Consider the following 26306-nt stretch of genomic DNA (forward strand, 5'->3'; position numbering starts at 1 on the left):
TGCTCCTGATGAAGCCTGTGAGCAATATGTCATGGGCGACCAACTGAAATTGAGCCTCAGAAGTACAAGGCCAGTTTAGAATTACATTTCCTCCCCTAAGGTTCTTGGGTGTAAGGGGACTGGCAGAAATAAATATGACTTTTCTTGTGAGAATTATGGTCTGCTGAATCATTTTCAATTGTGCCTCTAAAAACAACTCAGTTTTAAACTCCCAGCCACTGTCAGTGAAGTCTGGTGGCAATTTCTAACACTTTGGTTAGGTATGCAAAAACTGTACAAACTTGAACACATTCAAACCTCCATCCCAATGATGGTAGCAGTAGTGGAGGCAGTCATTTATTCTTATAGCAATGATTAATTTCACTATCAGTACCACAGCCACCATCTCTTTAGTGGCTCCGGGATGTCAAGCACAGCACTAAGTTCTTCACATTGATTATAATATTCACAACGACGCTTGGGGGGAGGCAATATGCCTGCCTGCATTTTACAGATGAGGTAACTAAGGGGCAGAGAAGTTAAATAATTTGTCCAAGGTCCCAGAGCCTGTAAGAAGCAGAGCAGGAAACTGAATCCAGATCTGACTCTAGAGCTGCTTTAAGCCAGCAAGATCTGCTTATGCTTTCCTCACATTCCATCCAGAAAGAGAAAGCTACATCCAGGAAAAAATGCTGAAGCTTAGCCACGCCCCTGTCAGGAGAATTATGCTGATAGCAGTAAGCGCACCAATAGTAGTAGCAGACACGGTTGACTGAGCACTTCCATTCTGCCAGGTGTTGGGCTAAGGGCTTTACACAGACTACTGCATTTCCTTTTCACAAGCCTATCCAAGAGGTCAGTTCTATTATCTTACAGAGGCAGAAACTGATATTCATAGAGGTCAAATCGTTTGTTCCAGGGCACCCACTAGGAAGCAATGGAACTGGTTTCAAACTAAGGTCCTACTCCATAAGTCATGATCTTAACTCCTACCCTATACAGTCTCACCAGGCAGTATAAACCAAGTAGCTCGTAATTGTTTCTGAGAGATAGAAACCTTGCACAGAAAGGTCAGACTTACAACCATATCTGGAGGGTATGACACTGTCTAAGGCTGAGTCATCTGCTATTACGCATTGCATGTGGCCTCGTCTCCAAGGGAAGCACCTCAGGCACCTTGTGGGTCTGACAGGATTCTGACTGAGACTCAGCTTATTAGTCATGGAACCAGAAGGAACCTTACAGAGTCTCTAGTCCAACCCAGTTATTAAACAGATGATGAACTTGGGGGCACAGAGAGGTTAAGTGACTTGCCCAAGACTTTACAGCTGATCACTGACAGCTGCTCATAAAATGCAGATGTTCTGTGTACCTGAGCCAGGACTCTATTTTCCTTGTCCAAACACAGTCATGCATTGCTCAATGATGTGGATACATTCTGAGAAATGCACAATTAGGCAATTTCGTCATTGTGGACATTGTGGACATCACAGAGTGCACTTCCACAAACCCAGATGACATAGCCCACCATACATCTATGATGCAGCCTATTGCTCCTAGGCTACAAACCTTTACGGCACGTGACTATACTGAATACGTAGGCAACTGTAATATGGTGGTAAGTATTTGTATATCTAAACATAGCTAAACATAGAAAAGATACAGTAAAAATATGGTATAAAAGATAAAGCACATATGTGCACACACATGCACACACACATTGTGGGGGACTGGAGGAAGGCTGTGGAGGGCTGCACTGTCTAAGGGAGAAGAGACATCAGAAGAAGGGAAGGAGTAAGGGAGAGAGGGAAGAAAGAGAAGAGGGGGCACAGATCAAAAGAGACCCAGAGAGATAAAGCCTGAGATGAGAAATTTAAAAAAGGGAGAATGGGAGGAGAGAGAGGGAGGGAGGGAGAAACTGGACTGGGAAGAAACAGAGAGAGACACAAAATAAAAACCGGAAATTGAGTTTGAGAGAGAGAGAGAGAGAGAGAGAGAATGTATATGTGCAGGGGTTGGCTTGGGCGGGCTCCCAGGCCCCCTTCCTCCCCAACCCACTCCTTTCAATCCCTGGCCAACTCCAGGCCCCAGCCTGGGGCAGGCACATGGTGGGAAGAAAGCACGCCGAGCCTCTTAATTTATTTAAACCACCCAGAGCTAGCAGTAAATTCAACATCTCAGTAGGGTCCAGCCTTTTCTTTCAACATTGCAAACAAACTTTTTGTTTATAATCCATTATAATCACATGGGACCACCGTTGTATACACGGTACATCACTGACAGAAACATCATTATGCAGCACATGACCATAAGCTACATCCTCCCTGGGTCTCCTCTGGCCGCTTTTGACCCACCTTCTTTCCTCCAATTTACCTGATAAATATCACTGGAGGATTCTGCTGACAATCATTCTCACTCAGGGATGCAGCAAATATCTCGACTGAAGAAGAATTTTATCAGGCAGCAGACTGTAATTCAACAAACCAAGGTTCTCAAGAAAATTGGATCATCCACATTTCTTTTTATGGCATGTGTGTTTATGAAGCAGGCATATTTTTTCAACCCAGAGGGAAGGGGAAGTGTGACTAAAATGGGGTGGGAGTGCCACCTATGAATGTGGGCAGGGTGCAGAATTTAGCTTGAAAAAAACCTGACAAAATTGAATTTCAGAAACTGGCACACTTTTCTTTGTACAATATATGTGTTTCTGGGTGTCAACCAAATTTTTCTACATAGAATTCACCAATCACAAGAAGTTATTTAAAGAATATCCTCCCAATACTGCCAGCACACCCTCATTTATTGTTGAAAGAATCTTAATTTTGTTACTATAGGCTATCACTATACTTTTCAAACCTCTTATCAAGCTGGGTGACCTAACAATTTCTCCCAGTGAAGACAGGTATAAGGGTACCTGCCTCACAAGCTTGTTGTGAGGATCAAAGGGGACAATCCATATAAAAATGCTTTGCATAGTGCCCGACACATAATCAATAGATCACTAAATGTTAGCTGCTATTATGATTAGGGGAAGAACTTAAGAGGTCTGACAATTAAGTTCGCAAACTTGTTGCAACGATGTTGCTAACTTTTTTTGACACCAGAGGGATTATTCATTATGAATTTGTACAAACTGGACAGTTAACCAAGTTTATTATTTGGAAGTGCTGAAAAGGCTGCATGAAAAAGTTAGACGACCTGAGCTTTTCACCAACAACTCATGGCTCTTGCATCACGACAATGTACCAACTCACACGGCACTGTCTGTGAGGGAGTTTTTAGCCAGTGAACAAATAACTGTACTGGAACACCCTCCCTACTCACCTGGTCTCACCCCCAATGACTTCTTTCTTTACCGAAAGATAAAGGAACTATTGAAAGGAAGACATTTTGATGACATTCAGGACTTCAAGGGTAATACGACAGCTCTGATGGCCATTCCAGAAAGAGTTCCAAAATTGCTTTGAAGGGTGGACTAGGCACTAGCATCAGTGCATAGCTTCCCCAGGGGAGTACTTCGAAGGTGACTATAGTGATATTTAGGAATGAGGTATGCAGCACTTTCTCTAGGATGAGTTCTCAAACTTAATTGTCCGACCTTGTAGATCATTACACAGCTATATCCCTCTTCTGGGAGAGGTACCCCCTTTTCTGCAAAGAACAACACAAAGAGAGATATCTTAGATTCTAAAGTACAAAGAGCATAGAGAATCTAGAGTAACTATAACCACTATCAACCACTGCCTCCCATAGCCTTGTCTGAGAATCCCAAAGCTGCCAAAGAGGTCTTACAAATCTATCTCAGTGCGTGGCAGCCCAGGGATCAAGATTAAGGATAGTTTCTTGAGCCTATAGGGCAAATTTTCTTTTAGGCAAGGAAGTGCTTGCCTTGGAATTTCTCTCCTTCCATTGTCAAGGTTTTAGCTTCCCTCCTTCAGGACTTTTAGAGCCTAGCTCTCAGAGGCACTTCAAGCATATGACCCTGGCCCATCATTCAAGAAGTCCCACGAGGCTTTGGATACTTGTCCATTTTGTCTTGCAAGACAGGCCTGGGCTTTCTGACTAGAGAATTCGATTTGCATAGGTAGAAGGGTCTCTCTGCTCTGAATGGTTTTTCAATTCCTGAAATCTGGTCACTACTCTTCATTCTTATGTTGTTTCTACCTACCCTGTGGTACCCTACCAGCAGGGCAGGCATCCACTGTGATCTGTAGGACACGGGTCATATAGTTAGTCCACAGTAAGAGGTAAAGGAGAATCATGGCAATTTAGGGCTGGAGCATGGAAACCAGTAGTAACTAACTTAGCTATACATACCCTGGAGATTTGAGCAGTACGTAGCCCATACCAGTTGTATTTTAAATATTACTCTTCCTTCCCAGTAACCTACTAGAATCACTCATTTCCAAGGCAGTTGCTACTCGCAAGAAGTAACCAAGTGCACCGAATACCATACCACTCTTCTCAGGAGAATAATGCCAACTAGCATTCTTAACAATGAAATGCCATTGGCCATGGGTGGGGTAGGGGTCAAGCCTGGGCTCATTGCTTTGTCACTCACCACTATAAACCTTTATTGGATGGCCACAACTTGGATTTTTGACAGGAAGGGGTGTAGAGAAGGAGCGCTATCACCCAGCTTTCCAGGCCTTGAAATCATCCCCTCATCCCACTTCATTTTTACAGGTGCACCTAAAAGAACTATAGCCATGACACCCCTGACCTGTACCTTATTTCTTTAGTATAATAATCCATCCTCCCACTCCTCTTGCCTTTTCTTTCGTATCGATCTCTGTGGGAAAAACAAGTGGAGTTGTTATGCCAGGCGAGAGAGAAAGAAGCAGGAATTTCCTGCTGTTTAGCCTGGAGATAGTATCAGGTTAGGGTCGTGGGAGTCAGGGGGCTTGTACTTCTGTCCTTGGGCACATGAACTGGCCGGAAGGCTCTACTGTTGGGTGGTGGGCAGAGCGATGTTTAACAAAGCACTCCAACTGTGCTGTGCAATGATGACTCAAGGAATCCCACGCAATCCCACATTCATGCTAGTTACCACTTCCAGGAACTGTTATGAAATAGAACTCTGGTGCTAAGAGACAGCAGTCGTTTTATATCTGCTCAGAAAAATTAGCCCAGTCCTAAGAACTGTCATGCCATTCGATACAATGGAATGTTACACCACCACTAAAGATGACAATTATGTGCACTGTGCAGGTGAGAACCAGAATGTGAAATAATGTTAAGTGAAAACAGCAAAATAGAAAATAGCAGGCACACATGCTGATCACAGCTATGGAAAACATACCTAGAAGGGTTCGTCCTTAAAGCATCTAAGAGAATGAAGAGCGCCAGAGTCCTATTTTAGATTTTACCCCCCTCTGCCAATACCTTTTGTAATAATATTTATTTTTAATTGTCATGCTGATTACACTACGTTACTAAGACACCTGCCTTTTAACTGACACAGGAGTTACCTCTGCAGGTCATCTGATTCAGGGAATGGAGAACAGAATGCAAAGGGGGATGGCGCTTTAAAGTGGGCTGGATCCTTCCACTTCCCACTCCCTGTCTCATGTTCAGGGCACAATTACCATTTCAGGTTTAGCACTATAATGAGAAATTCCTTTCAAACACCTAACCGATCAAACTCTAAGATGGGAGTTAAGAAAACTTACATATTTGGACCTCTTTTAAATCAGGCTGCTATGTTTTCAACCAGGTTAGCTTGTATGGAGAGAAAGGAACTGTTTTTGGATAGGCTGCCAGAAGTTCCTTTTTGTAAAAGAATTGCCACATGCTACACCGTCCCCCTTCTCACCTTGTCAAAGACAGTGCTTTCGGTGAGTCAAACATCTAGCACATATCTGGGTATCTGGATGAGCACAACTCTTGTTGTGCGGGAGACCCTGCTCACTGCGCCATTTGTCGTGCACGGAGGCCTGCTCACCGCGCCATTTTTCAGGCAGGCCGGCCTGCGGGGTCTCTGCTCCCGCTCCCCACACAAGAATGCAGGATATGGTGAGGCCAAAAAGGAACACCCACGGAGCCATAGGTAGGGGAGCCATACCACCACAGTCTCAGGACGCGGGACCTGCCGTCCGCCTTTCCGCCAACCGACCGACCGACTCTCCTCCACTCTCTCGACACTGTTCCTCTCCTCTCTTCCACTCTCTACGGCTCTGCTCAGCTCTTCGGCAATCCTCGGCAATCCTCGGCAGTCCTCGGCTCCCCTCCATAGCAGCAGCAGCCACACCAGCAGCCAATCGGCCAACCGGCCACAGCTGACAGCCAATCAGCCACAGCCAAGCCAGCACCTTTCCACGTGAGGCCGAGAGCCTGTAAACTACTTTCTGGGGCTCTGTCCCCATAGCTCTCTTCCTGGAGCCCTGGCCTCAACATCTGCCCAGACTTGGTTTTCCTAGAATTAGCTTTCAATGAGTACAATTAGTTTTTAAAAGACTATGTTTAGTATTTTTAACTTCATATTTTGAGATAATTTTAAATGTACAGAAGAGTGGTAAATATAGCACAGAGTTCCCATCTCCCCTTCACCCAGCTTCCCTAACGTTGACATGACATCTAACCCTGGTACACTGATCAAAACTATGACATAACATTAGCACAATGCTGTTTACTAAATGACAGACTTTATTCAGATTTTACCAGTTTTTCCCACTAGTGTCCTTTTTCTGTTCAGAATCTAATCGAGGATCCCAGGTAGCATTTACAGTATGTTTAGTTACAAAAAAAAAAAAAAAAAAAAAATGAAAACCCACCCCTAGAAACAAGTTTCCTTTTAGGAGATGGAAAGGGTAATATTACTAGATGTTCTGGGCAATTTATGATCCTGAGTATAAGGCACGGTCTCAGCTCCTGCTCCCCGCACAAGAACGCAGGACATGGTGAGGATGAAAAGGAACACAAATGGAGCCCTGGATAGGGGAGTCATACCACTATATTCTCGCTGGTGGCTGGGTTGGAGACACAGGAAGCAAACATCCACCAGTATCCCAATGAGGGGTCTTCCTGCACCCCAGTCTTGCTGGTGGCCAGGCGAGACACAGGAAGTAGGATCCACATGACCTGCAATCTACCATCCACACTTGCTAACCCCACTTGCTAGCCACAATCCTCCACCAGCTTCTCTGTCAACCAACCAACACCACTAGTGTAGCCACACTAGTGTAGTCAGTTATATTAGTGGCTAATGGCTAACCAGTAACAGCTGATGGCCAACTAGTCACAGCTGATGGCCATCTACAACCCGAGCCAGCACCTTTTCATGTGAGGTCGAGAGCCTGGAAATTGCTCTCTGGGACTCTGTCCCCACACTGAGCTATGCTACTCAAAAGGGAACCCCAACACTTCAGTACCAAAGCCCTTCATTCATGACACCTCATCACGGTTATTTTCAGAAAACATGTCTTACATTAGCACTTCTCATAGTAGTACAAAGGGAGTTGACAAGCGAGCTATTTTAGCAACCAATATTACGAGGGTGACAAAATGATAGGGATGGCCTTATCTCTTTTCCATGCCTCATTTTCCTTTAAGCTGTATTTAAACTTTTTACTTGAAGCTGTGCTATTTGACTGGAACATAAATGCTGAGAAACTCCCACATCAACCGGGAAGGGACTCTTTCCAATGTGTGTTTGGTTTTTGTTTGCCTGAAATTTAGTATTGAAATCATATAGAAAACAACTTGATTAGGTTCTTTTCGTTTGCTAATCTCAAGAGAGGGAAGGAAAAGCAGGTCATGGTGTCACCGGAGGCCAAAGGAGTCTGGGGCTTGTGCTGCCTGCGCCACTCAGCCAACAGACCAACACAGGAGTTGGATCATAGAATAAGCGTTTATTGTCAGAGCACCGGTGGTCTGAGAAGGCAGTGGGTTAACACCTCCAAAAACTGCCTTCACATCCTCAAACCGGCTGGGGGTATTTAAGGGAAAATCAGGGCATTCTCCCAGAGGCTGCATGATGTCGCAGAGGTCTGATCTCCTTTCATGATGCCCCCTCTGTCCCTCTGTCATCATATCTCTTGTGCACCAGTGGTCAGGGAACGGTGGGGGAGTAATGTGGAAAAATGCTAAGTGATAGAATTTGTAATTAGCAAGCATCTACAAGGTGATCTTCTAAGACAAGGAGCCAGAACCGGGACAGGGCCTCCTGGAGGCATTCTGAGCTCAGCCACAGGGGTGTGAAGCCCACCTGGATGAGGGTGGGGCATCCCAGAGCATTCTGAGTACAGGGGGCCCAGCTGGGCCCTGCTTCAATGGCATCCATTTATTCCTTCAACAAATAACCAGATTATTAAGAATAACCCCCACTTAACGGATACCTACTATGTTACAGGCAGCTTGCAACATGCTTTACATATACTGGTTCACTGAATGAGTCATAACAATCCCGTGAGGTAAACACTACTATTACCCCTTTTTTATAGGGAGTGGGGTAAGGAACAGAGGGTTGGAGAGGTAGCTAGCCCTAGGTCACACAGCATGTAAGTGAAGGAGCCAGGATTGAAGGCCAGGTCAGCCTGATTCCAAAGCTGCTCTTCTTGGTCAGTATGCTTGTATGGATGGAGTCCCAGAGAGCAGTTTCCAGGCTCTTGACCTCTCGTGGAAAGGTGCTGGCTCGGGTAGTAGATGGCCATCAGCTGTGATCAGAGTACCATCAGCTGTAACTAGTTGGCCATCAGCTGTAAACAGTTAGCCATTAGCCACTAATATAACTGCTGTGGCTACGCTAGCAAGCATGGTTAGCAAGCAGATTGCAGGTGGCGCAGATCTTGTTGATCCTACTTCCTGTGTCTCGCCCGGCCGCCAGCGAGACTGGGGTGCAGGAAGACCCCTCATTGGGGTACTGGCACATGTCCGCTTTTGTGTCTCGACCAGCCGCCATCGAGAATATAGTGGTATGACTCCCCTATTTATGGCTCCATTGGTGTTCCTTTTTGGCCTCACCATATCCTGCATTCTGGTACGGGGAGCGGGAGTTGAGTCCCTGCATTACAATGCTATACTGCCACTCTGAGAACCTGCCACATTTCAGATACTGGGTTGGGTGCTAGACAGAGATACAGCAACCAACAGGATATAGCCCTTATCCCCACAAGCCTTACAGTCTAATTGGAAGAAAGAGACTATTAAACAGCCAAGTATAACACAGCCCTCTCTTTTTCTCAGGTATCCCTTGGACTGGTTACAAGCAAAGGTGATCAGTAAAATGCAAGCAGTGAATGTCAACACCTTTAAATATTTAAATTCTGGGGCCGCCCGGTGGCTCAGGCGGTTAGAGCTCCATGCTCCTAACTCCGAAGGCTGCCAGTTTGATTTCCACATGGGCCAGTGGGCTCTCAGCCACAAGGTTGCCAGTTCAATTCCTCGAGTCCCGCAAGGGATGGTGGGCTCTGCCCCCTGCAACTAAAATTGAACACGGCACCTTGAGCTGAGCTGCCGCTGAGCTCCCGGATGGCTCAGTTGGTTGGAGCACATCCTCTCAACCACAAGGTTGCCGGTTCGACTCCCACAAGGGATGGTGGGCTGTGCCCCCTGCAACTAGCAACGGCAACTGGACCTGGAGCTGAGCTGCGCCCTCCACAACTGAGATTGAAAGGACAACAACTTGACTTGGAAAAAAGTCCTGGAAGTAAACACTGTTCCCCAATAAAGTCCTGTACCCCTTCCCCAATAAAAAAAAAAAATCTTTAAATATTTAAATTCCTTCTTAGGGCCTCAGAACAAAGACCTCTCCCCTTGACTGTACCCTGAGGATCTCAGGAATGGTGAGGATATTGATATGTTCCTCCATTGTGTGGCTCTTGCTAGATGTTGGCATTGCCACCTGTCGTGCGGGAGACCCTGCTCACTGCGCCATTTGTCGTGCGCGGAGGCCTGCTCGCCGCGCCATTTTTCAGGCGGGCCGGCCTGCGGGGTCTCTGCTCCCGCTCCCCACACAAGAATGCAGGGTTCCAAAAAGGAACACCCACGGAGCCATAGGTAGGGGAGTCATACCACCACGGTCTCACTGGAGGCTGGGTTCACCGGACATGCGACCTGCCGTCCACCTTTCCACCAACCGACCGACTGACTCTCCTCCACTCTCCTCGACTCTGTTCCTCTCCTCTCTTCTGCTCTCTTCGGCTCTCCTCGGCTCTGCTCGGCTCTTCGGCAATCCTCGGCAGTCCTCCGTAGCCGCAGCAGTTATACCAGCGGCCATTCGGCTAACCGGCCACAGCCGACGGCCAATCAGCCACAGCCGACGGCCATCCACCACCCAAGCCAGCACCCTTCCACGTGAGGCCGAGAGCCTGTAAACTACTCTCTGGGGCTCTGTCCCCACACCACCTCATTTAGTTTCTTTTGTGGAGAAACCATGGGAAATGTAATGTGGAAATACATATAATGATGGAATCAAATCAGCTGACAGAAAACTTTTAATTCTGGGACATAATAATTACATTCCATTTCAATTGTCCTTTTGCACTTCCATTAATTGGTGAGCTCTAAGGTAACCTTGATTGGTTCATGACTATACTTTACAGGCATGCTATTTTTAAACATATTTCTTAGGAAAATGACGATGACCCTGTAAATTATAAATTGGCAATATGATTTTGAAGGTAAATGGTTGGAAGACTTGAATCTCAGCAAACGACAATCATTCTCTTCTCTCTCTCAACCCCAAACAACTAAATACACTAACCCTGCAGTTTACAGTGCTGGGTGCATATTGGAATCACGGGAAACTTCAGAATTACCAATGCCTCTGTCCCACCCCTAGAGATTGTGATGATCTAATTAGTCTGGGGTGTGGTCCAGGTTTTGGAAGGTTTAAAAGATCCCCAGGGGATTTTAATGTGCAGACAAGTTTGGGGACCACAGCCCTAATTGGAGGATCATAACCCTGGCTTCACATTAGAATCAGCTTGGGGGATCTTTAAAAAAATCCGGATTCTGGGCCACACCCCAGACCAATTAAATCAGAATATCAGGGAGTAGGGCCAAAGCCCTAGGAACTGGGATTTTTTTTAAAGGTCTCTGATGAGTCCAACTTGCAGCCAAGACTGGTAACCACTGCTATAGGTGAAACTCCAAACCAGCAATAAAGGCAATTGCAAAAATTTGTACTCAGAGGTTCAGCAACTCTAAGATGAGCTTAATGAGAAGACAGTTCTGGAAGAAAGGTAGGAAGTAGGATGAGGACAAACCCTTAACATTTTCGCTGTGACATTCATCCATAATCGAATGATATTTTCATGCCTCTGACTGCAGCGTTCAACTTTACCCCACGAGCTCAGTGTTCCAGAAAGGAAGTTTAGGAAAGCAGATGTACATTTTTCTATATTTTTGTGTTTTTCAAGAATGAATAACAATAGGAAATTTTTATACTTTAATCGTTTAATAAAATGTAGCACCTTAACTGTATTTACTTAAAAATATAAATACTGCATTTTCTGTGGATTTTTGACACATTTTGGAGAACAAACTTGAAATCAATCCAGTGAAAAGGTTAAAACAACGGTCCTACTTTAATATTAAAATGAACTCACTTTGACATGTGCTAACTGACAGAACGGTACACCAAAGCTGGTCCCCAAAGTCCCCAAAAGCAGTACCAGCAGCTGAATCTGGTGTCTGAATAGTCAGTACAGCCAGCTGGACGAAAAGGTAATCCTGGAACTGAGAATCAAGAGGCCTCAGTTTTACTTTCGACTCAACCACACACTAACTGCCTGATGCAGGGCCAGACAAACATTTGTGAGGTTTCCGCATCTTCATTTGTAAACTTAGGACGATCGGGTGAGATCATTAATGTATAAGTATTTTGAAAGTTTAGAGAGTCCTGTGAATGCAAAGGATTATTAAAATATTGCCACCATGAAAAAAAAATGAGCTCACTTTTCTCTTGTCATGTATGATGGTTAATTTTAAGGTTTAGCTAAGATGACTAGCAATTGATGGTATCTAAGCCCCACTCTATCACACCCACCAAAATAACTGCAGAAATGGGAAAGGGAATTCTTTAAAGGGATGAAAACTTTTGCAAAGGGCTTCAAATCAGTGTTCAGAGACCCTGGGTGGCTCTAGATAAAGAAGCAAAAAAAGCAACCTACAGGCCTCCCTCGAGATATTGCGGGTTCTGCTCCAGACAACCACTATAAAGCGACTCATAATCTTTTTGCTGGTGGAAGGTCTTGCCTTCAATTTGTAAAAAAACACAACATCTGCAAGGTGCAATAAATCAAGGTGCAATAAATCAGGCTATGCCTGTATTTTGCCCATTACCCAACTAGTTAGCTTTTATCTGAAACTTGATGTGCACTTTTACTCATCAAACCTAACACTGGGCTCGGAGACAAAAACTCCAGGCTGTGATTTGCATCCTTACCTGCACATTAGACTTATCTGGGGATCTCTTAAAATAATGACGCTAGGGCCACGCCCAAAATGAATTAAATCAGAATCTCTGAGGGGATGATGCCCAGGAACCTTTTTTAAAAGGTCCCCAGGTGACTCTAATGTGCAACCAAGAACAGTCACTCTAAACCAGTGGTTTTCAAACTTGAGTGGGCACCAGAATCCCTGGGAGGGTATATTAAAACACAGATTGCTGTGCCCCACCCTCCAGAGTTTTTGATCCAGTTGAGGTGGAGCCTGAAAATTTTGCATTTCTAACAAGCTCTTAGAGATGTCGATGCTGCTGGTGCAGGGGCCACACTTTGAAAGGTAAAGACCACCTAGACCACTGGCTCTCAACCTTGGCTGCACATAAGAATTTTTAAAATACTGATGCCTGAGCCCCTCCCTAAACCAATTAAATTGGAATGTTCAGGACCTAGGGATTAATTTTAAATTGCTTTCCCGTTGATACTAATGTACAGTAAAGTTTGTGATCCCCTGCCCTAGACCTAGATATTTTACAGCTGGAAGAGGTCATTTAGTGCAAACCCTTAAATCTCCTGGGAATTCACAGCTACTTCAGCTACTACTGCTCCATATGTCCCAACCCCAATTTCCACTGTTCTTCCTTAATCATTGCTATGTATTAAGAAGAATCAGGGCTACTTGGAAATGATTTATCCCAGCTGGGGCAGGGAAGTTTGTCCAGAACCTAAGAAAGTGCTCAAAGACTTGCGGAGGCCTGTCAAAGGAACATAGGAGCCTGCCTGAAGGGACTCCCACCGGCCAAACCAGAGAAAACTAGAGCGTTACAAAGAAAATAACTGAACTGAATGTAAAACATTGAATTTAAACAAGAAACACATTACTACAAACTGCCGGTTATATTAATCACGGGGATGTCAAGTATAGAAGAGGGAACAGAGTCAATAATATTTAATAAGTGTGTATGGTGTCAGATGGGTATTAGACTTACTTGGGTGATCACTTCGTAAGGTATATAAATGTCTAATTACTATGTTGTACACCTGAAACTAAGATAATATTGTATGCCTACTATAATTAAAAATACATTCTAAGTAAAAGAAAAACATTGAGTCAAGTGATATTAAAAAATAAACAAAACTACTTTGCTACTCTTGGTAATTACTATTGTATCAACATCTTGCTCTGAAAATTGGTATTCAAGAGGAAAGAATTAGGATTTAACCTGGTCCTTTTGGTTCATATCTTACAGATGAGAAAAAGCTCATCTTTACAAAAGAATGCCAGCTAAGAAACAAAGACTGGATGATAGAATTAGGAAATCACCATTCTGCAAATCCCAATTAAATCACCAAGTCAGAAAATACATTTTAAAAATCAGAAAAACAAATTTCCTGAGTCAGGAAACAGTAATAGACAGATGGTAAAATCTTTAGGTGAGAGGTTATTGGGGAACAGGACAGTCACATGGTACCAAGGTATCACCCCACATACCTCTTGTTAATTATACAGGGAAAATTACATGGCAAGTTCTGAGGGCCAGCACCTTAAGCATCACCTTTATTAAGAGTGGACAACTGATAGTAGGTGCCTCCTAATGGGATGTGACATAAAGTTCTGGCATTACTTATGAAGCATTCTTGCCAAACATGGTTTAATCTGACTGTAATCAAGCCTCTAGACCCAACAACTTCCAGTTTACAGGAAATTCAGGGGCTGGAAGAAGGAGCTAAAGACCACCACAAGGAAACAAACCATCCTGGTTTGCCCAGGACTGAGGGGTGTCCTGAGATGCAGGATCAGTGCTAAAACCAGGAATGTCCCCAGCAAACCAGGAGAGTAGGAGAGTTGGTCACAGGTCACACTACAATCAGATTCCTAATGTGGAGCAGATTTGGTCTCTAAAAGTCAATGGCATTAAAAAAAAAAAAAAAATAGATGCCTGATCACTGTGCTGTACATCTGAAGCTGAAGCGGAATAATAATGAATGTCAACTATAATTATATATATATAATGTGTATAATTATATATATATATATATATATATATATATATATATATATAATACACACACATACATACACACATATATATAGTCACAGTAAGTGGAGTACAGCATTAGGAATAGAAACAGTGGAAATGTAATGGCTGTATGCGATGTCAGAGGGATAGTAGATTGCGGAAAGGGGGTTATCACTTTGTGAGGGGTATAAATGATAAATGTCTAACTATTTGTTTTGTACACCTGAAACTAATAAAAAAAAAAGCAAACCTAATAACCAAACAAACAAACAAAAGGAATGAAGCACTGATACAAGCTACAACATGGATGAACATTAAAAACATTAGGCTAAATGAAAAAAAAAATAGGAGGAAGAATTTTCTAAATTAAAAGAGACTAAAGAGGTGGAGGAATGCGTAAAAAAAGGTGAAAGGGATTAAGAGGTACAAATTGCCGGTTATAAAATTAGTCATGGAGATATAATATACAGCATAGGGAATATAGTCAGTAATAACTACGTACGGTGAAAGATGGGTACTACATTATCAGGGTGATCACTTTGTAAGGTTTACAAATGTCTAAGCACTGTGTTGTACATCTGAAACTAATATAATACTGTATGCCAACTATAATTAAAAAATAAATCAGAAAAATAAAGAAATGCTGTAGGGACAGAGTCCCAGAGAGCAGTTTCCAGGCTCTCGACCTCACGTGGAAAGGGGCTGGCTCAGGTAGTAGATGGACATCAGCTGTGATCAGGTGGCCATCAGCTGTGGCTAGTTGGCCGTCAGCTATAACCATTAGCCATTAGCCACTAATATAACTGCCGTGGCTATGCTAGCAAGTGTGGATTGCAGCTAGCAAGTGCGGTTAGCAAGTGGATTGTGGATTGTGGATCGTGTTGACCCTACTTCTTGTGTCTCGCCCGGCTGCCAGCAAGACTGGGGTGCAGGACGACACCTCATTGGGGTACTGGCAGGTTTGCTTTTGTGTCTCGACTAGCCGCCATCGAGAATATAGTGGTATGACTCCCCTATCTATGGCTCTGTTGTTCCTTTTTGGCCTCACGATATCCTGTGTTCTTGTGCGGGGAACGGGAGCTGAGTCCCTGCATTGCAAATGCATAAACAAACAAATAAATAAAAAAGAGACTAAAGAGATACCACACACAAATGCAACATGTAAACTGGCCATAAAAGACATTCAGTGGACAGCTGGGGAAATCTGAATATAGAGCAGTGCTACTCAGCCATAGAGGTAAATGAACTATGCCACTAAGCACACTATTTAATTCAGCTGACATTTTTGTGCTAACAAGACTTTCTCGAGGAAGGATGTAACACACTGATTTACACTCTGGTGCAAGTTCCCTATCTCCCTGTAAGCCATCAAGCAGTATACAGAACACACTTCAGGAAGCACTGGAGTAGATAGATATTCAATGATATTCATGAAGATCGGTGAAGTACTGTTATTTATTTTTTAGCTGGGCTTATGGTATTATGGTTATACAGAAAAATGTCCTTATGTTTAGAAGATGTATGCTGCAATATAAGTGGTAAAGTGTCATTATGTCTAGAACATACTTTCAAAAGGTTTACCAAAGAACAGATACACAGATAAAGCAAATAAGGCAAAATGTTAACATATGTTGAATCTTGTTGGTGGATATACTGGTGTCCACTGCACTACTCTTTCAACTTTCTTGTATGTTTGAAAGTTTTCATAATAAAAATGACGGAAGCAAAATGAAACAGGGAACAGATTCTATGTTTGAAAACTGGGAACAAAGACAACAGGCCTTTTGCCATATAGTATTCAAACGAGTCCAAAGAGAGATTTTCTTTTTTTATGGTAAATTTCTTTCTTTCTCTCTTTCTCTCTTTCTCTCTTTCTCTCTTTCTCTCTTTCTCTCTCTCTCTCTCTCTCTCTCTCTCTCTCTCTCTCTCTTTCTTTCTTTTTTAATTGAGGTAACTCTGGTTTATACCATTAGGTAAATTTCAGGTATGCAATATTATAATTTGACATGAAGTTTTCTGACAGCTTAAATGAATGATTTAATACTATTTGTATTTTGTATTGGTTTGTAAATGTGTTGTTTCATTTCAAAAAATAGAGAAAAGCAAGGAATACTTAGAAGGCTTGTCTGTATCAACTAGCTAACAGTGTAATAATTCATATGGAAATATGCACATTAAATATCACTGTCGACAGCCAAAAACAAAGTGATGGAAGCATGATTCTAAAACCATCTGAATTACAAGATATAACACTAACAGAATTATCAGGAAGCTGATTATCCACAGCCAATCTTATATTTATTTAGTAGCTATTCCTTGGGGAATATCTAAGTTAAAAAAAGAAAGATGTGTAGAGTTAGCTAGAAGAGATAAGGAAAAGCATATTCCAAAGGATCCAAGATGGCAGAGTAGATTAAACACTGCTTGCTTCCTTACATGCACACATTAAAATTACAACTAAATTATAGAACAATCAACCTGGAGAACCATCTGAAATCTAGCTAATCATAAGTTTTACAACTAAGGATATAAAGAAGAAACCACATCGAGACTTGTAGGAAGGGAGGAAATGTGAAATGGGCTGGCCCCAAAGCTCCATGTGGTGGCTGACAATCAGGAGGGATATCTCAGCCATGGAGGTCCTCTCCTCCCTGGAGGAGCAAGGGACCCAAGCCCCACATCAGGCTCCCCAGACCAGAAACTGTTGCCGGGGAATGGCACCCACAACATCTGGCTGTGAAAAACAGTGGGGATTCTAACCACCTGGGTGGGATGGGAGGCTGCAGGAAACCCAGACGTTCTCTTAAAGGGTCTGCACACAGACTCACTCACTTGCAGGTACTCACCCTGGGCTCCTGCAGAGGAACGGAGACTTGGGGTGTGTCAGAGGCATAAAGAGGACTGAATGAGACATGTGGTTTCAGGGCGAGGGTTGGAGGACAGTCACCATGTTCTCTGTGTGGGGTCCTTTTCCCGTGCAGCTGGCAGGCAGGCACCATCTTTCCTGTGTTGAGCCCCACCCCAACATGGACAAATCTGAATCTGAATTGGTCTAGTGAGCTTTGCTGGGACCCCACCCCACCCAACTCCCTCAATGCTGGAGGTACTTTTTTGACTCGCTGCCAGCCCCATCAGCATTTCACTCTTTCTTGGAAAACTATCAAAGACTGTGGGCCCAAGGCAGGTAGTGATTGGCCTCGGTGTGCTCTGAGACTTGTGCTAAGTGTCTTCAGGCTCAGGACTAGTACCAAACCAGAATCTACATGACCCAGTGAATACAACTCTTCCCACTCTAGTGACTCCCTGAGACCCTGTTTCACCCAACTTGTGTACCACGGGAGGCTTTATTAGTGGCTGAACCTTAAGGGAGCTGGCAGATAGCAGCAGACCTTGGGGTGTCCTGGCCTTTTGTGGAGCTAACCCAGGCCCGGTACTGGTGGTAGCCATCCTTGGTTCACAGTGTAGCCTCTCCCATGCACTTCCAGGTTTAGCACAGGCAACGAAAAACTACAGATTTGTAGCTACTCTCAGGTAGTCCCTGCCTGGTCCCAGGCAGTGGGTGACCTGGGCTGGCACCAGAGCCCTTCCCAAGAGGCCCCAGAACCAACGTACTTGGAGGTTGGATTCAGACCACAACAGACTACTGCCCAATTAGCCCCACAAGTGGCACGCTCAAAGGGTGGTCTCAACAGGCACCAGAGTACACTGGGGTAAATCCCACTCATTGGGGTAAGCCCCCACACAGCAGCCTATAAGCTGTGGATGTGGCCAAACCCCATAGCCAATCAGCCTGAGGGTCAACCCACCCACTGACGTGCCAATAGCAATGAAGGCTCAACTATAACAGGAGGGCACACACAACCCACACAAGGGTCACTCTTGGAGCAACTGGAGCAGGTAACCAGGGAGACTGTGCCAGGACACTACAGGGCACCTACTACATAATGCCACCCGGCCAAGACTGGGAGACATAGCATATCTACCTAATACATAGAAACAAACAGAGAGGTAACAAAAATGAGGAAACAAAGAAATGTGTCCCAAATGAAAAAACAGGAGAAAACTTCAGAAAAAAGAAGTAAACGAAATGGAGGCAAGCAACCTATCAGATACAAAATTCAAAACAATGGTTACAAGGATGCTCAAAGAACTTAACAAAGAAAACTTCAACAAAGAGATAGCAAGTAAATGAAAGAACACAGAAACCCTAAAAAAAGAACCAGATAGAAGTGAAGAATACAGTAACTGAAATGCACTAGAAGGAATCACCAACAGACTAGATGAAGCAGAGGGTTGAATCAGCGATTTGGAACACAAGGTAGCAGAAAACACCCAATCAGAACAGCAAAAACAAAACAAAACAAAACCAAAAAAACCCCACAATCCCCCCAAATGAGGATAGTTTAAGAGAGCTATGGGGCAACATCAAGCATAATAACATTTGCATCGCAGGGAAATGAGAGAAAACAAGGGACTAAGAACCTATTTGAATAAATAATGACTGAAAACTTTCCTAACCTGGCGAAGGAAATAGATACACATACAAATCCAGGAAGTGCAGAGAGTCCCAAACAGGATGAACCCAAATAGGCCCACACCAGGACACATTATAATTAAAACGGCAAAGGTTAAAGACAAAGAAAGCATCCTAAAAGCAGCAAGAGAAAGGCAACCAGTAACTTATAAGGGAGCTCCCATAAAACTGTCAGCTGATTTATCAACAGAAACTTTGCAGGCCAGAAGGGATTGGCAAGAAATATCCAAAGTGATGAAAAGAAAGGACCTACAACCAAAACTACTCTACCCAGCAAGGCTAGCATTTAAAATCAAAAGACAGATAAAGAGCTTCCCAGACAAGAAAAAGCTAAAGGAGTTCATCACCACCAAACCAATATTACAAGGAATGTTAGAAGGACTTCTTTAAGACAAAAAAATCAAAATTATGAATAATACAATGTCAATAGCTACATATCAACAATTACTTTCAATGTAAATGGATTAAATGCTCCAATCAAAGGGCATAGGAGGGCTGAATGGATAAGAAAATAAAACCCTTACATATACCACTTACAAGAGACTCACTTCAGATTGAAAGACACACACAGACAGAAAGTAAAGGGATGGAAAAAGATATTTCATTAAAACAGAAATAAATGAAAAAACAACAGTTGGGTTAGCAATACTTATACGAGACAAAATGGACTTTAAAACAAAGGCTATAAGAAGAGACAACGAAAAACCCAGCAATCCCACTTCAGGGTAGTTATCTGAAGAAACCCAAACCGCTACTTTGAGGGGACATGTACATCCATATGTTCATTGCAGCATTGTTTACAATGGCCAAGATGTGGAGGCAGCCTTGGTGTTCATCAATGGATGAATCGATAAAGAGGAGGGGGTACATATATACAATGGAATATTGCTCGGCCATGGAACGGAATGGGTTCTTGCCATCTGGGGTGGCATGGATGGACCTGGAGGGTATTGTGCTGAGTGCAGAGTCAGACAAAGTCAGATGCAATGTGATTTCACTTATATGTGGAATCTAAAGAAGAAAATAAACAAACAAAACAGTAACCAGTTCATAAATACAGAAAACATTTTGATGGTTGCCAGATGGCAGGGGATTTGGAGGTGTAGTGAAAAAACAGGAAGGGATTAAGAAGTACAAATTGGTAGTTACAAAATAGTAATTGGGATATAAAGTAAAGCATAGGGTATACAGTCAATGATATGGAAATAACTATGTATAGTGCCAGGTGGGTACCAGACTAGTCAGGGGGATCACTTCTTAAATTATATAATTATCTAACCATTACGCTGTACACCTGAAATTAATATAACATTGAATGTCACCTGAAATTGAAAAATTTAAAAAGGGGGGAAATGCTGAAGGGAAATAACAGGTCCAAATTTTCAGGTATAAAACAAGTAAGTCACGGGGATGTAATATACAGCATGGGGAATATAGTCAATAATATTGTGATAGCGTGGTACAGTATCAGATGGTTGCTGGACTTATCAGGCAATCACTTCTTTAGGTATGTAAGTGTTGAATAACTATTGTGTGCACCTGAATCTAATATAATATTGTGTGTTAGTTACCTTTTTAGTAAAAATCTTAAAAATAAATCAAAGTAAATAGCATATTCTAAGCTGAGAAAAACCAAATGTGAAAAGGACCAGAATGGGAAAAAAATTGTCTTTTTGGGGGAAAGAAACTTAATGTGTACAGAGGAATGAGGCTGCCCAGATTATGAAGGGAGTTTGAGGCTGCATCAAGAATTTGGGACTTTTTTCAAAAACCAGTAACAAGCCAATGACAGACAGATTTTAAGCACTGGAGAAACACAATAAGATTGGAATTTTAGAAAACTCACTCTGGCTATAGAAAATGAAATGGATGAGGACAAGAGTGGATACAGCAGCAGCAGTGGGAAGATGGCACTTTCAATAACAATCCGGTGAGAAAGGATGGTAACCTGCAGGAATGGAGACTCAGTGATACACCGGATGGGGGCAGGGGTAGAGGAGAGGGACTCAGAATGCCCAGGCTTCTGGCTTGAGTGACTGATTGGTATATTCATCAACATTGGGAATATATGAGCAAGAATAGGTTTGGGGGAAAGATGTGTAGCATTCAACATGAAATATGCTGAGTTGGGAGTACCTAGAATATATCTAGGTGGACTCTACCTTGTAGGCAGTTGGATACAAGAATGAGGAAGATAACTCTGGTTCCCAGCCTAGGTAAGTAATAGATGGTATTGCCATTTACAAATACAGGGAACAAAGGAGGAGAAAATGAAAGTCACTTTGCAGTTAATTTTTTTTTAAGTTATAAAATAATATAATCCCATTACATAAAACGAAATATAGGGAAATGTAAATAAAACTTATATGGCTATCATAAATCAATACCTCTATACTTTAGATTATTTCCTTCTAGTATTTTTAAACGGATTATTTATATAGTAGCTTTAACAGACATATTTTTCTGAGGAGGTTTCTCTAGAAGTATTTAGGATTGAGAATGAGAATTAAAAATCCTAGTTGACCTGATATCATTTTGTAAATCAGACAGTGCTTGCTAAGTTACACCTCCTTAGGCTGTGAAAAGATCCAAAACATAATCTAAATTGTTGGGCAAGTATCCAAGAATAACTCCAGAGTTGACGAAATCATGGAATAGAGAATATTTGTTTTAATAGCCAGTTTTTAATAGTATATTCTGGATTGTTAGGGGATTCTGGAGCTTTCTGCCTCCATACTACACAGCACAGTTACAGGTATTCAGTCTCTTCTTTGAAGCTCTCCTTGCCCATAGGTTCTCTTCTAGACCAATTCTCCCTCCACAGGTGAGAGCTAATTGGTGCTATTGCTCCTAGGAGTAACTACATTTTTAAAAGGTATTCTAGAAACCTCAAAATCTAGAAAACCCAAAGGAATAAATCTCTACTGAGTTCAAGCAGTCAGTCTCCCTGCAATCACGGCATAGCTTACTCTACTTTTTTTAAAAAGCTAGACTTGTTTCTAGTTCTAATCCTTAGCTACCTCATGAACGCAGAACATATCTAATAAAATCTCTGGATAAATACACAGACCTGAGTCAATGTGAAATTATTACCAGCTGCTGAGAAAAGCTCAGTGGTCACCACACCACAGGCAGAGTCAGACAGAGGAGACAAAACTAAAAACTAGGACCAAGGGAGCCATGACAGGCTGACAACAAAAGAAAGGTCCAGATCCAGGGCCAAGAATTGGTCACAACCAAACACCCATGAGAGCAAGGGAACCTGAAAACTAAGGTTATAAATCTGCCTCAGATAGGTCTACTACTTTCTTCCTGCTCATAATCCAAAGATTGGTTCCCCCCAATAATGCTCTCAGGGTCTGCAATGCAGCAATATGCCAAACCTGGAAGTTACTGAAACTTCAGCCTTACAAAGAGCCTGTCATCTTGTAGGAGGCTGCTTAGCGAATGAAGAGGAGCAGCAGCTCACAGTGTGGGATGGGGGAACAGGTCCACAGGCATAGCTTGTCTCAGGATGAAAGGCTCACCCAGGAGCTTCTTAGCAGAGTCTGGAGGACAGCACAGCCTGTAGAAACAGATCACAATGTCAGGTCCTAGAAGCCAAGAAGAAATTCCAGGAACACAATTTCTTAAAATTCAAGCCCTGCCTCTTTGTTCCCATAACCCCCTGTGTTTCTCTCTATAACAGTATTTATCATATTTAATGTAATTACCGTTTTTTTAAACCATCTTTGTCACTGGAATATAATCTTTTTGAGGGTAGAAATGAGGCAAAAACTGCTTATTATTCATCTGTGTGTTCTCAGTGTGTAACACTGAGTAGGGATTCGATGGTGAATCTAGCAAGGGGACCAAGTCATATACTTTTCTGTATGATTTGCACCCAATAGGTAGTTAATAAATATTGCTGAATTCAATTACTCTCCTGAAAATTTTCAAAGTTGATTACTTTTCCACCTTATTTCAAAGGCAGTTAAGCAAAAATGAAAACAATTCACCTATAAATTCACCATTCAGAGAAGCATAACCACTGCTAACTTTTTAGGATGTATCTTTCCAAATATGTATATTTAAACTGTTTTTTTAATGGAGTCACACTGTATATATTGTACATGCTGCTTTACAATACGTTTCTTCAGTTAATGATACATAACAAGCATCTCTCCACTATATTATATGTAGAGCTACCTCACTTTTATTGGCTATATGGTATTTCATTAAGTAAATTGAACACAGTTTAGTTATCTGATTCCTAGCTATTGGAAACTTAAGCTGTTTCTAACTTTCAGCTACTTCAAAAAGTCCCTTCATGAATATTCTTATAGTTATATTTTTGCACACATTTTGAGTTACGTAGTGGAACTGCTAAATTGAAGCACGTGTATTTTTTTAAGGCCCTAAGATACATACCACTAAATTATTCTGGAAAAAGTTGTACCAATTTACAGTCAAACAAACAAAGCAGAAAAGTTATTTCCCTGGCAAACACTCAATAGTTTAAATAGCACTGTCCCATTAAAATAAGGAACAAGTTTGTTTTATTTGTTCATTTGTTGCTTTTATGTTTAACCAAAGTTATCCCAATAAATGTAATTTTAAAAAGTGAACTGTAAGGTAAACTTTGGACTTTAGTTAACAATAATGTATCAATATTGATTAATCAATATTGGTTTATATAATTTTATGAAATGTACAACACCAATGCAAGATTTTAAAATGGGGGAACTGTGGGCAGAGTGGGGAGAACATGTGGGAACTCTGTGTACTTTCTGCTTAGTTTCTCTGAAAATCTAAGACTGCTCTCAAAAGAAAGCCTATTGATTTTAAAAAGTAAAAAAAGTCAAGAACAAGGCAAGATTTTCACTATCACTCCTACAATGGAACATTTTCTTATCTAAAGCAGTAAGGAAAAAAATGTATTGGAAGGAAAGAAGGAAAACTGTTTTTATACGGTGATCATATGGCCAGCTACCAAGAAAACGCAAGAGAATCAACTGGAAAACAAATGAAACTAATAAAAGAGTAAAGTAGTTGGACATAAGATTGGCAATAACCAGTTAGAAATGTCATGAAAAAGGTCCCATTCATAATAGCAATAAAAACTTTACACTATCTTGTATTAACCTTAAGAAGACACAAACACATACACACACACACACACACACACACACACACAGAGGGTGCCAAAAAATGTATACACATTTTAAGAAAGGAAAAAGCTATATTAAAATTGTAATAATATATACCGATAACAAAAGATGAATACAAGTCATGTGTATGCATTTTTTGGCACCCCCGGTATACATAGAGAGAGAGCTTTAGAGAATTACATAAGACTAGAGTAACTGAAGAGACATATCACATACCTGGACAGGAAAAATACTGTAAAGAGTTCAATTTTCCCTAAATTAATTAATAAATTCAGTGTACTTCCAATTACAATCCCAAAAGGATAGTTTTGATAAGTTGAATCTAGAGCTCTGTTAGAAAATATATGAAAATGTTAACAGCACATATCCTTTAACCCAACAATTCCACATCAGGGATTTATCTAATATATATACTATCACATACACTTACTCATCACATATACATTGCACATACGTGCAAAGACATACGTACAAGGATACTCACTGCAACACTGTGCTAACTAGATTAGAAACAACCTTAAAATTCATTAGCAAGGGACTAGTTAAATGGCATGTTTATACAAGTTAAAACTATATAGCCTATTTAAGAAATTAAGTAGACCTGTAAATATTGATGCAGATTCTACATTATTGTAGAACAATCTACAAAATCTATTCTTCAGTGAATAGCCTGGTGCAGAACAGTGTTTATAGTCTGTTTCTACTTGTTAAAAAAGAGAGAGGGATGGTATATATACATACACGTACGTATACACACATGTATAGTGCCAGAGTATCTCTGGTAGGCTACACAAAAAACTGGCAAGAATGGTGACATCTGAAGGACTAGGGGTCAGGAGTAAAAAAGAGACTCATTATTCTCGGCATACTCTTTTGTATTGTTTGAATTTTTTCTACCATATGCACATACTGTTTTTTTCAAAATAAATATTTCTTGTCTTTTTGAGGCTATGTCTATTGTTTTACTCAGTAGGAGTGTTAGCAGAATTCTAGGTTTACTCTTAATCATTGCATTTTAAAACTTGTTTTGTATAATGCATATTTTCATTTTATTCAAAAATGCAATCACATAAAAAGGTATATGGTGAAGTGAATCCCATCTCTGCAGTTCTCCCCCAGAATAAATAACTACTATTATCAGTTTCTTATATAACTTACCAGTTTCTCTATGCATATACAAGCAAATAAAAATCTATATTCTTCTCCTCCGCCTTTGTCCTTTTATACAAAGACAGTTTACTGTTAAACAATTCTGCACACCTTGTTATTTCCACTTAGTAACATACCTTAGAACCAAAATCACAAGCTACAAAAGAAAATACAGTCTGGACATCTTCAAAATTAAATACTCTTGGGCTTCAAAGGACAGTCAAGAAAATGAACAGAAAGAACCCAGAGAATGAAAGAAAACTTTTACAAATTATGTATCTGATAAGGGAATTGTATATAGAATATATAAAGAAATCTTAAGACTCAATAATAAGAAAACAACCCATAAAAAATAGGCAAAGGATCTGAATAGACATTTCTCCAAAAAAGATATACAAATGGCTAATAAGCACATGAAAAGATGTTCAGCATCATAAGCCATTAGGGACATGCAAATGAAAACCACAAGGAGATACTACTTCTCACCCACTAGGATGGATATAATAAAAAAAAAGACAGACAATAACAAGAGTTGGTGAAGACGTGTAGAAATTGGAACCCTCATACACCACTAATGGGAATGTAAAATGGGACAGCTGCTTTGGAAAACAGTCTGGCAGTTCCTCAAAAGGTTAATACAGAGTTATCATATGACCTAGCAATCCCACTCATAGGTATCTACCCAAGAGAAATGAAAACACATCTCCATACAACACTTGCACACAAATGTTCATAGAAGCATTATTCATAAGAGCCAAATGGCAGAAACAACCCAAATGTCCATCAACTGACAAATGAATAAAATGTGGTCCATCCATATAATGGAGTATTATTCATCCATAAAAAGGAATGAAGTACTGATACATGTTACAGCATGGATGAACCTTACAAACATCATGCTAAATGAAAGTAGCCAGATGCAAATAACCACATATTATATAACTTCATTTGTATGAAATATTCAGACTAGCAAATCCATAGAGAATGTAGATTAGTGGTTTCCCCAGGAAGTTAGGGAAAATTGGGGAGTGACTGGTGAAAGGAGCAGGGTTTCTTTTTGAAGTGATGAAAATGTTCTGGAATCAGA

The 26306-nt window shown here is 41.5% G+C and overlaps 1 protein-coding gene across 1 annotated transcript in view; it reads right to left on the minus strand.

Annotated features, from left to right (window-relative positions):
* Positions 1-14483: 14483 nt before the first annotated feature.
* The window catches only part of TRMT2B (tRNA methyltransferase 2B), a gene marked incomplete at its 5' end in the record, with an annotated part of 53905 nt that continues 42082 nt past the window's right edge, over positions 14484-26306 (minus strand). Inside the window, 2 exon segments of the mRNA XM_074323302.2 lie at positions 14484-22397; positions 22399-22485. Of these exon segments, the coding sequence (XP_074179403.2) occupies positions 22361-22397; positions 22399-22485 (124 nt within the window).

This window comes from Rhinolophus sinicus, chromosome 18 (genome assembly GCF_057876585.1).
Source record: "Rhinolophus sinicus isolate RSI-liver-muscle chromosome 18, RSI-T2T, whole genome shotgun sequence".
NCBI lineage: Eukaryota > Metazoa > Chordata > Mammalia > Chiroptera > Rhinolophidae > Rhinolophus > Rhinolophus sinicus.